Source organism: Prionailurus bengalensis, chromosome A2 (assembly GCF_016509475.1).
Source record: "Prionailurus bengalensis isolate Pbe53 chromosome A2, Fcat_Pben_1.1_paternal_pri, whole genome shotgun sequence".
In the NCBI taxonomy this organism is placed as follows: domain Eukaryota; kingdom Metazoa; phylum Chordata; class Mammalia; order Carnivora; family Felidae; genus Prionailurus; species Prionailurus bengalensis.
Genome location: NC_057348.1, coordinates 80,268,920 through 80,287,486, shown reverse-complemented (window position 1 = coordinate 80,287,486; position 18,567 = coordinate 80,268,920). Strand labels below are relative to the sequence as shown.

Genomic DNA, 18,567 nt, shown 5'->3' with positions numbered 1-18,567 from the left:
GAATATGTATTCTTTGCTTTGGGATGGAATGTTCTATAAATATCTGTTAAGGCCATCTAGCCTAGTGTGTCTTAGATTCAATATTTTCCTATTGATATTCCGTCTGGATGCTCTATCCATTGTTGTAAGTGGGTTATTTAAGCCCTCTATTATTATTATTTTCTATTTCTTCCTTAAGGTCAGTTAATATTTGCTTTAAATATTTAGGTCCTCTTATGTTGGGCACATAGATATTTACCAACATTATATTCACTTTTTGGATTGACCCCTTCCTCATTATATAGTGACCTTTTCTGTCTCTTATTATAGTTTTTCCCCTAAAGCATATTTTGTCTGATATAAGTATAGCTAACCCTGCTTTCTTTTGGCTTCTACCTGTATGGAATATCTTTTCCATCCCCTCACATTCAGTCTGTGTGTGGTCTCAAAGCTAAAATCAGTCTCCTGTAGGCAGCATATAGTTGGATCTTATTTTTTTTATTCAATCAGCCACTCAATGTCATTTGATTGGAACACTTAGTCCATTTACATTTAAGGTAATTATTGATAGGTATGGACTTACTATTGCCATTTGTTAATTGTTTTCCAGCTATTTTTAATTCATTAGTTTGTTTTTTCTTAATTTTTATTCTTACCCTTTGTGATTTAGTAACTTTCCATAGTGGTATGCTTAGATTCCTTTCTCTTTCTCTTTTGTGTATTTACTATACAGGTTTTTGCTTTGTTGGTACCACAAGGCTTACAAAAAACATATTATATTTGTAATAGTCTATTTTAATCTGATAATAACTTAGGTTTGAATGTATACTAGAGAGCTCCACATTTTTACTCCCTCTACCCACGTTTTATGTTTTTGATTTTATGATTCGCATCTTTTTATCTTGAGTAGCCCTTAACAAATTATTATATCATTATTTTTGCTACTTTTGTCTTTTAATATTCATTCTAGGTTTATAAATGATTTAACTACCATCATTACCATATTTCAGTATTCTGAATTTAACCATATACCTTCCTTTACCAATGAGATTTATATTTTCAAAGATTCTTCTGTTACTAATTAGTGCCCTTTTGCTTCAGCTTTCAAAATTTCCTTTAATATTTCTTGTAAGGCCTGCCTAGTGGTGCTGAACTCCTTCAGCTTTTTTTTTTATTTTTAAGTAGGCTCCATACCCAATGTGGGGTTTGAACTCACAACCCTGAGATCAAGAGTCTCACGCTCTACTGGCTGAGCCAGCAAGGCACCCCTAAACTCCTTCAGCTTTTGCTTGTCTGGAAAACTCTTTATCTCTGCTACTAAAACCAACTGCCAATTCTAATATGCTATAACAACCATCCTTTGCAGTTGTATACATTTTGACACCGAAACCTTATATATATGACAGCAATATCCTTACCACCTGTATACCTCACCAGATTAGACAGAGGAATGTCAATGTCCCTTGGTAATGTCACTAATAGTATTAGTCAGATAATATTTAATAAACCTCAATTAAAATGATGCCTTTAGTGATCTTAAAATATATATAAGAAGTTTTAAAGGCTATTTTTAGAACATATAGCAGATAGAGGTTCTGATAGCAGATACCATGCATGGAAGAAAGGAAAGTACTACAAATAATTAAAAGCAATTCATTTATCTACAGAAAAAAAGAGCTCTATGATGACACACTGTAAAGTGATTTATAGTATATTGACTGTAATTCTTCTAATGAAAAAGCAATTGTCCAAGTTTTCCCTGGAGAACACTCAGCAGCAACAATCCATGCACATGGGAAGTCATGAGTTAGAAAATGAGAACCAAATGAACTCACAGCTGGGAAAAGCCAACAATAATTAATTTAACACCAGCCATTTGTAGAGAACATGTATACATTTCAAAATTTCCCTTGAGAGAAAGAGGGTCATTGAAGGTTTGAGGCTACATACTTAACATCTTCAAAGAATGTTTAGTTAATAAGGTAACATGCTCCAAAGGTCTTACACTAAAATTATAACATTTTAGGACTAGAGGTTAGGATAAATAGTTGGTCAATACCATCACCTGAATTTCAATATTGTAACAAGTGTTTCTGAAACACACTGCCAAAGTGAGTTCATGTTGAACTTGAACAATATATTCCTCAACAGCAGCAAAGAGAAAACAACGTCATTAAAAGGGGCTTTATTCTGACTCATTGGCTAAGAAAATGGGAACAGTTTGAGATCTTCCACATTGTTTCATTTTAATGAGCAGCAAGAATTTTTCACGTCCTTATTAAAGTGGTTAATGTATTTCTCTAGTCTCATTATCACTGCCAGAGTGTACTCTGTTGTTTCATAACCAAGACAACTCCTTCACGTTTCAGAGAAGATCAGAAAGTCAAATCTGGTTGCTCACATGTGGTTGTTGTTAATAAAACTCCCACGGTGCTGCTTAAGGTGCCCATGGGGATTGTACAATTATTTATATTTTCTTATGGTTTTCTATAATTACTGTGATTGTATTTTCACAAAGTAAATGTATCTCCACCAATTAAAGCAGTGGTGGGTTAAGAATATTCATCAGACTTGTGTGAAAGGATATTGTTCTTAGGGTTTTGATCAAAGCACAGAAATTAAACTGCTCTTATCATGCATTCAACCCAAGTGTTGAATTAAAATGCTCAGCAACTTTGGAGTTTATTTGAGCAGATGTTAACTATTTATGAAAATAAACACGATACAGGACTTGCATTCATGATATGACTCTTTGTTGTATTAAAAGTGCTGGAAAAAAAATTACCACACAAATCTTGAGGGATACGGTTTATGGTGTATGACCGATTTGAACTGCTGTTAATTCAGGTTGATTTAAATTTTCAGAAGCACATAATTCTAAGAAATCTCATTTTGGCTTACATCTTTGCATCTTCTCATTTTACGTCACCTCTTTGTTTTCTGTGAAGGCTCTAGGACTAAGAAAGAATGTCCATAAAAACCAGCATTGGAGGCTATCAGATAGAAAACACGTAATATAGCCTTTCATACTTTGCCATATAGAAATTTCATTCTATCTAGTTCCACAGTGCTTGCAGCAAAAGTGACCAGCTGCACTTCCATTCCATTAGCTGTCATTTTGATGCTAGAATTTTAGCCTGCTGTGTATGAGATGTGAGTTCCATGCACAATTCCCATCAAAGGTAATTTTCTGTGCAACGGTGTGTAAAATTTACCTCTCATTATGATAAGGTCACTGATGGGTCATTTATGATATGCTCTCTGGAGACAACTGCAGTGAAGAGCTTTTGGTGATATTCGTCTGGAGAAATTAAATTGGTCTGACCATGACTCCACAGAAAGTAAAACTCTCTTAGAAAATTATTCCTCAATCATGTTTAAAGTCCCGAAGGGACCCACAGAGGGGCAGTTTGCAAACTGGTGCAGGCTATGGGTTTTGGAATAATGTAGACTTGAGTTTTAATCTAGAGTCCCTGAGCCTAGAAGCCCTACATAATCCGGCCTCTGCACAACTCTTGGTGTCTATTCCTCACCTTTGCTCCCTCCCTCCCTGGGCTTCCTGATCCTTGAATATACCATGGTCACTCTCACTTCTGTAGTCTTTGCACTGTAAATTTTCCTAGTTGAAATGTTCTTCCATCAGATCATCATGTGGCTAGAATTTCCTTTTTCTTCTCTGTTCTAATCAGTGGACTATATCATATCCACCATCTGAACTATCTGAACATAGTCTCCTCCTTTGTACCTTAGATAGCCGCCTCCCAACTCCAGTTAATCACTATTGTGTCATCCTACTGATGTTCTTGAAGTACTAATCACAGTCTTAAATTACTTATTTACTGATTATTGTATAATTAAGCTTGCATTTGCCTATAGGGGGGTTAAATCTAAGATGGGTTATCTTGACTAGGATATCCCACAATCCTGAAACCCCAACAACATTAACTATATGAGTTACTGGTCCAACATTGCTTGATAAGATGGATTTAAAAGGAGATCTTAGTTAATAAATTAAGGATGGAAAAACCTCCTGGACTTTATGTAAGACAGCATGAAAACAAAACTACCCATGAGAAGTAGTATTTTAATAAAATAGTCATTAGAGTGATTTCACATTTTATCATGATCGTGGTGGGCCTCCATGAAGGGAGAATATGGTAGTGACTTTAGTTATTAACACTTTTTAAAGAGGGGTTTTATATGTAACTGTGGGAAATAAAAATTTGAGATTAAACACTATGGTGAAATTTTACATTTATTTAAGTCTCTCAGTATTTTGTTTTCAGTTCTGCTTCCCAAGATATCTTACCTGTAGACATAATAATGACTTTTGAAATGGTTCGTATTCAGTAAATATTTGTCAGCAAATGAGTAAGAGCTGGGTGAACCAGAAGATCATTCTTATGTTCCAATCCTTAATGTAAATTATAACAACAGCAGAGATGAAATTCTTACCAAAGTGTCCAGTCATGGCCACAGTACGGCTGAACGTTTCCAAGGTAGAATCCCAGAGACTGAGTGACCTCCACAAGATTGGTAAAGTCGAGGCTAATGCTGTTGAAAAGGACAGATGTCATGATAATCTCATCAATGGCCCATACATCTTCTCCCTGGGAAGAATGATACGGTTGCCACCATCTGAACTGGATTCCAAACTGTCTTGCATCATCTGGTAACTCTACGGAGATTATTCTAAAAATAAATAAATAAATAAATAAAAGTAAAAATTCAGGTTACTTTGGTATCTTAAAATACAAACGTTCACAACAGCGTATTTTTTCCCGTAGTATAGCATTAAAAAAATAGTTCTGCCACTATTACAAACATTCTTCTGAGATTTCCAATTTCCTGTCTGACTCAAACAAAGTCTTCCAAACCCATCAAAAAATGTGACTGCTTGCATTCATCTGCTTTCAGAAAAGCTAACTCAATAAAACACAGTTGTCAAAGTGGCAGGATTTGTCTTAGTCTGAAAAAGGAACTTGGGCATCTTGTTACACATATTAGTTTGAGGCTGGTTGGAACTGCGGCCCTTCCTAATTCCCGTCAGTTGAACACAGCGTATGAGGTGACTTGCTGTGTCATGGTGGCCATGACAACAAACCTGTATGTGACAAATGGGGAAGAAAATTAAGAATAATATCTAATTTCCAGGAGCAATTACTGTACACAGCAGCAGGAACCATACATTAATTGCCACTGCAACGACATCTGCTTGAAAGCTCCATAAATCACATTCCATGCTGCTCACATCCATACACAAGGTGAGACATGAAGCAAATGGCAAATGGAACATTTGTCTCCATCAATGTACAATTAAACACCAGGAGAGGTGTTAGCAGTAAACACATGCTAAAGGGACTGAGTCTTTTTCCTAGTGAGCAAAGGAAAGCTCCCTAAGACAGGTGACTAGTTGGGTAACTTAGAAACAAATTATTTAAAAACTTCAGTGTCTAAGGCTGGAATGAATTAGAAATTGGATTGATTTTCATATTTGTATTATGTTTCTTCTTATTGTGTCAAGAAATGTTAAAATCATGGAAATGTAATTTATTATGTAGAGTTATTAAAAATAATGCCTATTTTCTCTTTAAATAATTTGTATATGGAAATATGGGATAGAATAACATGATTTTCATCACTATTAATTATACAAATGACCAGTAAAAAACAGGCAGAATTTTTTGCAATGGGAGAAAACGTACTTTTCAAATAAGGAAAAATCATTATTCAAATATAGAAATATAAATTTAAAAACAGTGCTTAAATTAAAAAGACAGAGCAGTAATTTTTATGGTTTTTAAATACTTTTAAATACTTTTGGTCTTAAAAACTTTAAATCTGTGAATTTTTTTTACCCATGTGAATTTATTAGAAGGAAAGAATAAAATTTAAAATGAGTATTTTAGTAATTTTCACTTTAATTTCTAAATATTTTTATTAGTCAAATAACTATATTTATTTATATTAACATACCAAATATGTAAAGAAATTAATTAAACTATATTAAAACTGGCTCAATAATGAAAAAAATCATGCATTAATTTAATCATTTAATTTGATCATCATGTTATTAGAAAATTATAATTTTCCTTTATAATAATTTTAAAAGCAGTTACTATTCTCTGATGAAAATAAATATAATTTAAAAATAACAACTGAGGGGTGCCTGGGTGGCTCAGGTGGTTGACTGTTCAACTCTTGATTTCAGGTCAGGTCATGATCCTAGGGCTGTGGGATCAAGCCTTATGTCAGATTCTGTGCCAAGCATGGAGCCTGCTTGGGATATTCTCTCTCTCTCTCTCTCTCTCTCTCTCTCTCTCTCTCTCTCTCCCCACCTCAGCCCCTTTCCCCAGCTTATATGTGTGCACTCTCTTTCTTTAAAAAAACCCCAAAAACCAAAAAACTGAAAAGTAGAATTTTTCAGGCAACTTTAAAGTTTATTTTCCTTTATTTCCTTATTTTAGTGCATATACATACGTGTGTGTGATAACAGTAATTGAAATGACCAATATTTTCCTTGGCAATGATATTAAGACTACAGGTCTGTAATCAGACTGTTGGGTTAAAGTCCCCCCTCTGACACCTAATGGTTAATAACTTTGCAGCTGCAGGGAAGGTACTCAACTTCTGTTCCTCAGCACCTTCATCTGTGAAGTTGGAATAATATCCTTATGCCAAAGTCAGATACACTTTTTGTTTTTTCACTATCATGTCTTAGCATCTAGAATAGTATCTGGCACACATCAAAAACTCAACAAATTCTTGCTGCATAAATGAAGTACACGTTGTCACTATACCCTGATAGAAATTTGAATACTGAGACACAAAAAGGTTGAATATTCTCTCTAATGTCAAGCAGCTTTTAATTGGCAATGCCAGGAGCTGCACCTGGACAGCATGGCTCTCGAGCCTGTACTCTTAACAATTACTTCCTATCATGAGGTGGGGTGGGAATCTCTGTTTCCACCACTCTGCATATGGCATCAGCTCATTACAATACCTTTGGAATCATTTGATCAGAAGATTCCTGGATGGGAACCCAGGGATTTGGGTCAACTTTCTGTATCGTTCCTCCTTTTGGGGTAGATACTAAGCTCATAAATTTTTGCAATCAAATACAGCAATAAAAACAAAAATAAAATAAAAATAGGCTTTATAAAAATTTTAGAATAAGAAACAAGCCCTATAATTAAGACAAATCTAGAATAATTTTAGTTTCAGCAGTGATATAAAGTTTTACATTGAAAATGCCAATTAGTTCACAACGTTCTAGTCAGTTTGAATTAAAAGATTAACTTAGATAAATGTACAGGCTTTAAAATTTATAAATAGAAAGGAGACAGAGTTCTTTTACTTACTGAGTGACTCACAGGGAAAAGAATTATTAGAAATTGGCTGGAAGTAACAGTGGTTAGCTAACTAGAATATCTAATTTACGGGTCATACTTCATTTTGGAACAGCCATGGCAGGAAGGGACAATATGGAATTGACAGTAGTTACAGGCAGCAATTTAGACGGAAGAAAATACAGCAAATGGCTAAAGGCATCAAGATACATTTAACTCTCCTGTGAAGAATTTACATGGTTTGTATTATTTATCATGTAAAATATAATTTAGTATCCAGAATAGATCAAATTCTACTTCTGCCATGTCACTTTTATTAATATTTGTAAGAAAGAGGGGGATGGAGGAAGAGTCTCATGGGCAGACGTACATACAATTGAAAATAAAAGTGTTCTTGACACTTCTACCATGTTCTCTTTTTAAAAAAAATCTCCACTCGGATCTTAATCTTTCAAGCTATGCACATACCTAGTTCTGAAAAGCCATGTTGATTCTGCTTAGAAGAAAAATGTTGCTGTCAAATGGCAGGCAAGATTAAATGCACCTTTGCAATAGCACATTTAATGTGTAATTATTTTTCATATCAACAAAGATTAATTAAATTTCATGATAAAGATTGATTATTGAATTTTGGAGCTGTCCATCTTTGTTAGAAAAAATTGTGTTTTAGACCAAGTTAACTTAGGACAGTGATATTTTTGTCCTGCTTTCATTATTATCAACCTGCTTTTCATTTAATTGTCTTTTAATGTTTTCTATGGAGAGTCTGTGAAGTGTGTTTTTGGTATTCATATTGTCTACTGAGTGAGAAAGTTGAAGTTAGCCTTTCACTTACTTTTACAGGGAACACTCAACACATCTGATGTGTTCTTAAAATTTTATAATGTAAACAATTACAACTCATAACAGTTGTTAGCTATTTTCTCTGTTACATGCTACTTTCTTTTCTATGAAAATTAAATTTCTCATTTGTTTACAAACACTTAAATATAGGGACTGCTCTAGGCAACAACTTTCAGTATATAAAGTCTAGCATCAGTGCCCCTGTCTTTTTGCCACAGTGCCAATGCAAACCTCAGTGCCCAAAACCCTTGCTCTCTTTCATATTTCCCTGTGATCAAAATGTACTTCCAGGAAGGCAAATGGTGTTAGTTCTTCACTAACTGTGAATGTAGCCATAGTGTTACCTCTTCTAGTGGTATTCAATTTTCCCATCCTCCTCTTGTGCAATTTTTTAAAGAATTTCAGTGAGTAGGTCAATACTGTCGTAGAAGGGGAGACAGCCCTCTGGGCATTGCTAAAAATGTACCACCAGTGGTACATCGAAGGATGCCTCTGCTTCAAGTAAAACTTAAATCTCACAATTGCAACTATAGATTATGAAATGTATAAGCTAAAGAAAAACAGAAGTGGCCTGAAGAAAGAACTTTAAAAATATCCTCACCCTTCAATCTTTGGCAGGGACTCTACATATTACATGCAAATTTTAAATACATACTTGTTATCAGGTTTTAGAATTATTGTCTCATATGATTTATTATAACATATTATAATGTATTGCTAACAAATAGTTGTTAACAGAGTTTATAATTTAGTGTCATATCAAAATCATATCTAATAGGCTGCAGTATAGTTGAATAAGGAAAATAGTGTTAACTATTTTTCTCTTTCCTAGGCATCAAAATATTTCCCTTAGATGTATATTTCAAAATATGAGAATAAATTTCTTCAAATTATCAGAAATCAGTAAGACAAATGAAATAGAAGAATGTGGCTTGCTAGTTTTTTATTACAAGACACATTAATCTTTGTCCTCACCATCTCTCAATGGAAAAATATCTGATATACACCAGTTGACTGATGATTTCCCCAGGAAGGAGATATCACTCTAATCATTTTTCCAAATGCTTTCCAACGTACCTGGGCTCATGATAGTTGAGATATGAATAGTGCTCCAAGAGTTTCCAAGTTATCCCATTATCGTAAGAATAATGCAGTAAAACTCCTTCACCAGGCTGGTCAGGGGCTCTGCATGTGCTTAGAACAGACTTGCTCCCTAGCCTCAGTGTGAACTGGAGAAACCTAGATATGAATTGTCTGTAATTAGCATATGCATAAACATTTGTATCATAATGTTCATTTTGGCTTATAAAGAATTTCAAACAAATTTAAATGAATTACTGAAAAGCTGCATGTTTCTACTCATTTCTTATAAAATGTAAGTAATTTCACTGTGAGATGTATGAATATGTGTAGAAGATGAGGTCAATGCACGTTTATATGCAGATATATCCATGCAAAACATGAGTATATATTTATACATACTTGTATACTATGCACTTGTGTACATACACTTAAAATGCCAATCATTCCTTTACTGCATTATTTATGAGGCACTGGGGGAAGGGAAGATGTAGAATAAATCTAATCAGCCTCTGCAAGCTGTCAAATAAATAAAACTACATAAATAATTAACTAGCCCTTGGCTTAAGAACACAGTTTTGATGCTAACATTTCATATGTTTAAAAACCAGTCAGTCATTAGTATCTTAAAGTCATCAGTAAGCCTTTTAATTTATTAAAAACTAGGACAAATTAACCCTATAGCAACTAACTGTAAGCTCTCTCTAGATTAAAAATCGAAAGATGTACATATCAACAACAACAACAAAAAGGAAAATAAATAGATCTAAATTCAATCATTAGCATCTGGTTTCTATATGTATTCCACCCTGCCTTAACTCACCTGGACTGTGAGCTGTCAAGGAAAGACGTAATGAGCTGACGCCTTCCATCTTTGTTGAAAACCAGGGCCTTACCACTGGCCAAGACACCACAACCAAAACTGACTTCAGCACCACGGATAGAGTAAAAGTTATGGTAAGAGGAGAGCCTGGAACTGCCGAAGCTTTCAGAAATAAACATTGAGAATGTCTGGGATGCCATCTCACAGGCTGGGCCAGAAAATCCAGGGTCACACCTGAAAGAGATCACAAAATATTTTTTTTTTTTTTAAAATTTTTTTTTTTTTTCAACGTTTATTTATTCTTGGGACAGAGAGAGACAGAGCATGAATGGGGGAGGGGCAGAGAGAAAGGGAGACACAGAATCAGAAACAGGCTCCAGGCTCTGAGCCACCAGCCCAGAGCCTGACGCGGGGCTCGAACTCACAGACCGCAAGATCGTGACCTGGCTGAAGTCGGACGCTTAACCGACTGCGCCACCCAGGCGCCCCAAAATATTTTTTTTTTAAGAGAATCTTCTATTTTTCTTTTTTAAAAAATGTTTTTATTTATTTTTGAAGGGGAGAGAGAGACAGAGCATGAGTTGGGGAGGCAGAATCTGAAGCAGGATCCAGGCTCTGAGCTGTCAGCACAGAGCCCAATGCGGGGCTCGAACCCACGAACTGTGAGATCATGACCTGAACCGAAGTCGGATGCTTAACTGACTGAGCCACCCAAGCGCCCCAAGATATCACGAAATAATATCTTAAGCTGTTGGTCCTGACAGAGGTCCATGAATCTAATTCAAGGAGGAGGAAGCCCAGGGGCCAGCATTTGATTGAATGGTAGGTGAGGCTCATTAGTCTCCGGAAAATACTGAATCTGAAGACTTGATAAAGTCAATTGACTGAAATATTACAAAAGAATATAGTCTTTACACAGCCCTGCTATAAAAAGCTTCTGATTAAAACAATAATTCAGCACTCATCTTTAACCAATGCCAGTGATTCATCTGTGAATGCATCTACATCTGTGCACATTTCCAATGTAAAGTTTTTGTAAAAGTTATGTTATTACATATATAATTTTATTCATAATGATGTTCATTAAATTCATAAAAAAAAATAAAAAATACTTCCAAAGATATCTAGAATAAATTTCCTCTAAGAACAAATGTAAAAATACACATTATGTTTGTGATAGAAATTATTTGAAATATTTGGAAAAGATTGGAAAATAAATCTATCTTTATTTCAAACTTAGGTTGACATTATAAAGGGAATGTGAACACCTTCACCAAGATAGATGTCCTTAGCAGAACTGTGTTGCCCCACGGCGGAATCCCAAATTAGTAGTGCTTCAAGAAAAAGAACAAAATAAACCCCACACAACAACTTGCCTCCTACCATATATATATATTTAAAGTATTTTTTAAAATGTTTTTAATGTTTATTTATTTTTGAGACAGAGAGAGGCAGAGTGTGAGTGGGGAAGGGGTAGAGAGAGAGGGGGGGGCGCAGAATCTGAAGCAGGCTCCAGGCTCTGAGCTATCAGTACAGAGCCTGATGCGGGGCTCAAACTCACGGACTATGAGATCATGACCTGAGCTAAGGTCGGATGCTTAACCGACTGAGCCACCCAGGCGCCCCACTTTCTACTATATTTATATTAGGACACTCATCACAGATAACTCACTAGTTGAATATCAGAAACCTCTTATATTCTAAGGCATTTACATATCAGGAATTAGTTTTAAATTCTTTATTTTCATTGTACTATTTCTTTTTTCACTATATATATACTATGTCACCCATTATAAAATAAAATTGGTGTCTTTTTTTGGGTGGGGTAAGGAGTGTTCATCTAAGCATTCAAAACTTCCTAAAATTGGAAGCATTTATAAAGCAGTGTAGGGCCAATAAAGTGATATTATGGCATAACTTTGAAAGCTACTTGTTTAGCACTGGTATATCAAGTGTGTATTGGATATTCTGAGGGAGAAGGTTTACAGTCGTCATCATGTTATCAAGGAAGTTGGACCCTACTACAGCATGAAGTCTGAAGGTTGTCTTGGCATTAGGGATGGGATTGGGAAAGAAAAACAGTATTTATGGAGCATGTAAATAAGCCTCACACAGTTTGCTTCTTTCCCATGTTATCTCATTGATTTAAACTGTGAATAGCCAAGTAATTTCCAAGAAGGATAAACAAATTAGCTAAAGAAGACACATTTTGACATTGGAGAACTATATGTGGTTTACCATGGCATTTCAGGGCAAATGCATTTCTGTGTATCTTAAATGTGTCTTCTTAGGACCACTGTTTGGACAGAAATTGGTGATCATTTAGAGAAGACTCACACTGGAGTCAGTTCCCATTTAGTGGTTTTGGAAGTGTACTTTTAATCAAAAGTTATGTAATTGGGATAAAATGTTGATAAGGATTCCATTCATATATTTAAAAATACATTTGTAGTCTTTGTTTTGCAGTGAAACAGTAGGGTAACAGGAGATTTCAGGAATGGCATGAGGCTCTCCTGACTCTAAATATAGCCTCTGCAGGTTTTTCTACCCATCCTCAAGTGTAGCATTATGGTCACCTTGAATGTCAAGATAAAAGGATGCCTTCTGCCCTTCTCACTAGAACCTCTAACAGGGGTGGGCTTATCAGAATAAAGACTTATCAGTTTAGAAATCCAGGCCTGAGTATTGCACACAGGCAAAAACATGTTAGGCAGCAGGAGAGGTGGAATCCTGGTAGCAAATAATAGCAGTGATGAGGGGAGCAAAGTGAGAAGAGAAACAAAGCTGCAGGGGCCCCAAATTCAAGCATCTGTTGAAGAGAAATAAATGGTATCAAATATAAATTCCTTTTCTATGCAATTTTGCTCATGCTTGACAAAGCATATATTGCCGGAAAAGGATGTAGTAGTCACCAGGGCACCTGGGTGGCTCAGTCGGTTGAGCATGTGACTTCGGCTCAGGTCATGATCTCCCAGTTAGGGAGTTCAAGCCCGCATGGGGCTCTGTGCTGACAGCTCAGCGCCTGCAGCCTGCTTCGGATTGTGTGTGTGTGTGTGTGTGTGTGTGTGCGCCTCTCTCTCTCCCTCCCCTGCTCAGGTTTTGTCTCTTTCTCTCTCAAAAATAAACATTAAAAAAAAATTTTTTTTAAAGGATGTAGTAGTCGGGGCGCCTGGGTGGCGCAGTCGGTTAAGCGTCCGACTTCAGCCAGGTCACGATCTCGCGGTCCAGGAGTTCGAGCCCCGTGTCAGGCTCTGGGCTGATGGCTCAGAGCCTGGAGCCTGTTTCTGATTCTGTGTCTCCCTCTCTCTCTGCCCCTCCCCCGTTCATGCTCTGTCTCTCTCTGTCCCAAAAATAAATAAACGTTGAAAAAAAAAATTTAAAAGGATGTAGTAGTCAAACAGTGCAGCCACAGATGAACAAAACCATTGAATATTATGTAAAATGTCATCAGAAATGGGGAAAAAAAACTCAAGTTATAACGGGTGAAAATATTCTGCAAAACCTTAGAAGGAGGAAAAGGCCATGATTGTTCAAAATGATGTATGGTGTTAAAAAACAAACAAACAAACAAAAAACCAATGCCCAAAGGCATAACAGGGCCATTCAGGTTTCTGTTTGCATCCATCATGAGTGACACAGGTGGTTGCCTTAATAAAACCACTGAATGCTAACAGGATATTGTACACGAAAAATGAAGTATGAAGTAGAATTACTGTAATTATAGATGGGTTTTTTAGAAATAGCACTTTTTTTTTTTAGAAATAGCACTTTCTATTTTCATTAATAAAAGCAGTTGTCATTTCAGATAATTTGTTTTCAGAACTTTTCAGGACAACTTTCAGGAATTACAAAGATGTCTGGCATTCTTGTGTTCATTTTATTTGAAATGCACTTAAGGAGAGGATGGCCTGGATATGGACAATAGATGAAGATAATAACTTGAAGAAAACACCAGATAATGCTTCACAGATCTAATGAGTCAGTCTTTTGGGGTAGGAGTTGGTGGTTTTATTCAAAAGCACAGAGACACATATTCACTGGTTTTTTAAATAATTTTTTTTAAAGTTTATTTATTTTGAGAAAGAGAGAGAGAGAGAAGGAGAGAAAGAGAGAGAAAGGGAAAGGGGCACAGAGACAGGGAGAAAGAATCCCAAGCAGGCTCTACACCATCAGCACAGAGCCCAACATGGGGCTCGTACCCATGAACCATATCATGACCTGAGCCGAAATCAACAGTTGGGTGCCCAACTGACTGAGCCACTAGGTGCCTCTTCACTTTTGGAATATGAATAGGAACTTTTCAATTCTTTAATACTTTCTATTGTGCAGAGTGACTTCTTTGTTAATTAAATTCACTGCAACATAGTTAAGAAGTTAACGTGACCCTCTACTCTCAGTGCTGACAAGTGTCTTGCCTCATACATATAATTTCCAAATGATCAGGCAGAAATTCCTTTTATGAGTTCTCCATTAATTAATTACTACTCTTTTTGTTTGGAGGACAAGAAGAGACAAACTAGATGATCAGTTGTTGAAAACTTAGCTGTATAACCAAGATTGTCTGTGGTTTTGGGAATCTCCCAAATATTTTATAATTAAATGTTAATATGGGAATGACATAATACATATGAATACCAATTCTCGTTATAAACATAACACAATGCTTCAGTGGTGACTAGATATTAACTATTTATATATAATTTCAGATTTCATATTCAACATCATTATCATGTAAAATACTTTATGTATCATTTTGAAGACCCAAATGATTTTCAAAGGTAAGTAAGATTGCAGAATTATACTCAAAGATGAATTTTCTTATCAAACTGCTAAATTTGGCTCGTTCCAGTTTCCTTTAGCCTTGGGTTTATGGGTCAGTAATGATTTTCATAATTCATTTACAAAGCATGCTAGGAATTAAAATATTGAAGCATATTCAATAGCTTCAATAGCATATTGAAGAATGTAACCAAAGACAGAAAAGGCAGTCATCAAACTGTGAAGAATTCAAATTTGTTCACAAATTTACATGAGGTATGCTAAATTTATTTACAATTTAGCTTAATAGAAAAGTTATTTATTCATCAATTTCTACTTACAAAACACACTTAATGTTCTATTATGCTTAAATTCAATTTGGAGTATCCTACTTTGGCCTTCAAAAGACCTCAAAAGCCTAAAATGGAAATTAAAACAAGTTAAAATGACTTGTGGCTTCAATATATAAAGTACGTAATCAAAAAAAAGAAGTATAATTATTATTTTAAAATGCTTACTTGCAACCATGTCGAGTGCACTGTCCTCTGCCAGAACAGAATTTGAGACACGATGGACCAATATAAACTGCAGGCAGAGAAAAAACAGCAAGTAAAAATAAGGCAAAACAAGTGGAAAAACCAAGAAAACATCAGCATGTGAATCAATTTTGTGAAGCAACCCCCATGAAATCTAGTCCATTAAATGCATGTTATACACAGGAATCCAGGGTGACATATAGAGCACTATGTGACAAGTTAAGTGCTTAGCTACAAATTTGCTGGAAATGTTTTAAGTTAATTCTTTCAAGATTTTAATGTTTCATAGCAAAAAAAAAAAAAAGGTAAGAACATATGATTTGGGTTCCTTAATGGAGTCTCTTTGGCTAAAATGATTTCAGGAAGAATATTAGTGCTTCTGAGTTGAACGTTCTACAGTTTAATTTCTTTAGGTAGAACTAATTTTCAAAGGACCAATTTGATATATCATGAAATAGAGACATTATAATTTAATTAAAAACTATAACTAACTCTTCCTTAATCCATCTGCACTAGATGAGCCTATCTGCTAGAAACCCATAGCCCCCTGTACTTTTCTCTTAATAATCTTCATAATTTGCAGTATATGCTTGTGTAAATTTCTTTTCTTAAATAACATCTATCTATCCAGTTGACCATAAGTTGGTGAGTGCGGAGTCACCACCTGATCCGCTTATTGTTACCTTGACAAGGCCCATCCCAGTACCTGATTCAGGATCTCAACTAACGTCATTAAATAAATAAATCCCAGGTTTTGCCTTCTAGGATAGTTGGTTCACACAACTGATGGGGTTGGAATAAATGTCTCTTATGTTTATCAATAACCAATATAATGCATCTCCTTTCTATGGAAGGGGAAACACTGAAAGCCATAGTTTACACTATGAAGAGTTTAGCTCAATTCTTAAACTGCTTTGCAAGATAAAATGACAATTTACAAGGCTTGGAGACAGGGGTGACTTGGGAGAGGAGAGAACTGTCATCTCAAAAGTATATAAACTAGAAGCAAATATGTTCAGGAGACAGAAATTTTCTATGACAGGAATTATCTGCTAGATTTTAGGAGAGTGACAGTAATGATTTTGAAGTTGTTTCCTGTTCTGTGAGGCTCTATAACCCTTTACTGTCAATACAAATCCCAATTCCAATAAAGCCTTTGCGCACTTGAACAAAAAAACAACTATAACTTCCATTCTTATCTGGGAGAAATCTATAACATCTTGCAGATGATTGTTAAATATCCTTCTAAACATTAACCCATCCTTCCTGAAGTGGGGAGTTAAAATAAAATCTGTCGTGCATTGTCTTCTCAGAAATGCATATCTTTTCCTAAATGGTGGGCTTGACTGATAACGATGTTATAAACCTAAATTCTAATCACTGGAATATCAAGAAAAGGATTCCTAATGGTTGAATGGTAGGCTCTGAGATACTCAGGCTCAAATATATTTATAGATATTAAGCCTCTTGATAATCAGCACAATGAATAACATAACAAAGTGTGAAAAAGGAACAAAACCAATGAGGAATTAGAGATGCAACAGTTGTTAAGACCTCACATGTTCAATTTTAGGCACAGATTTGCCATCCATTATCATCTTTTTTTCTGTGTTGTAATCATGCCAAAATAGTTACATGATTTCATTTTATTTTTATTTTTTTATTTGAGAAACAGAGAGAGAGCAAGCATGGGTATGGGAGAGGAGCGGGGGGCAGTGGGGGGAGACAGAGAGAGAGAGAGAGAGAGAGAGACAGAGAGAGAGAGAGAGAGAGAGAGAGAATCTCAAGCAGGCTCCATGCTCAGTGTGGAGCATAATGTGGGGCTGGATCCCATAACCCTGGAATCATGACCTGAGCCAAAATCAAGAGTCAAATGCTCAACCAACTGAGCCACCTAGGCATCCCTAAATGATTTCATTTTAAAATAAATTTCTCTGTGGCCTATGCTCCTACAAACACTTGTTCTCTGGAGCCAGTAATTCAAGTGTGATGCAAAGCAGGCCAGGAAAAACTCTTGGGTGAAGGAAACTGATGGTTGAGGAAGAGAGCAGATAGTAGGTTGAATGGTTAAAGTTACGGCTTTTAGGTGTCAAATAAACCTGGATTCAAATTCCTGTTTCACTTGGGAAACTCTGGATAAGTGATTTATCCTGTCTAAGCCTCAGTGTCCCTATTCTTTAAAGTGGGATAATAATCCTTGGAGGAAAGAGTAAATGAAATGTTCATGCTTAGCAGGCTGCCTGGAACCATACAGTTATGATCACCATGATATTGGGGTCAAGAATCCTTCCTGCTCCATCTGCCTTGCTGGGCTCCACTAGACAGCAAAGTGCTGAGAAATCAGGAAAGGGCTTCACTCTTCTGTAGCTTGGAAAAGCCTACAGACTGTGTTCCCAGAACATGATTTTATGGCTGCAGAAGGATTTATTCTAAGTTATGTAAGTGCTTCATTGCATTTTGCAGGGTCACTCTGGAGGCTGCCCTACAGTGTACCTATGTTCAAAAAGCTTCCACTGCAAAAAAAATTTCAACAATAAAACAAGACTCTTCCAGTCAATGAAAAAAATTGCAATTAAGAATCGTGTCATCCTTCCCTGCAAACACTGGGGTCATCGGGATTCACAGCATGAGTAAGTTGATAGGTTCCTTTTTCCTATGAGTGTGGAAAGGTCAGCTTTGTTTTAACCCCTATTATTAATTTAATCAAGCTGAGAATATTAGAAAGTGATTAACAAACATACTTTGCCCTAGGATTTTCTGTTCTGCTAGGAATTTCAGGATAATTCTGAAAATACTTTCTGTACACACTAGCAGGAAAAACATATCTAACAAAAGTAGGATATTGACCTCTTTTTTTGTCTATGTTTGTTTTCCTTGACATCCTTTTGGCATTCCATAGTGAAGTGGGAGAGATTTCAGAAGCATTCTTTGGCAAGTTGGCACACATTTCTCTGGGGAAAGACTGAGTGTATGTCCTCTTCAAGCCTCATGAAGAAGCCAGAGAGCAGGTCTTGTTTTTGTGAACACCTCGCACATAGGATGATAACAGAATCGAGGCGATTCTGTCCCAAGTTTTGCATCTGACATACAGTGCTAACCATGCTCTTTTCATATATTCTTACCTTTTCTCATTCTACTCAAAACAAGATGGTGGGACCCTTTCTGACTTAGTAATTGCCTTGCTTAGGAAATTTAGATA

At 35.9% G+C, this 18,567-nt stretch overlaps 1 protein-coding gene across 3 annotated transcripts in view; it reads right to left on the bottom strand.

The window, feature by feature from the left end:
• The window catches only part of RELN (reelin), a 533,601-nt gene that overhangs the window by 155,353 nt on the left and 359,681 nt on the right, over positions 1 to 18,567 (bottom strand). For all 3 annotated transcript variants that reach the window (XM_043588658.1, XM_043588659.1, XM_043588660.1), the window contains exons 17-20: positions 15,351 to 15,417; positions 10,075 to 10,308; positions 9,249 to 9,410; positions 4,435 to 4,671 (exon numbers count right to left, since the gene is read on the bottom strand). In XM_043588658.1, the coding sequence (XP_043444593.1) occupies positions 4,435 to 4,671; positions 9,249 to 9,410; positions 10,075 to 10,308; positions 15,351 to 15,417 (700 nt within the window). The remainder of the gene's footprint in view (positions 1 to 4,434; positions 4,672 to 9,248; positions 9,411 to 10,074; positions 10,309 to 15,350; positions 15,418 to 18,567) is intronic.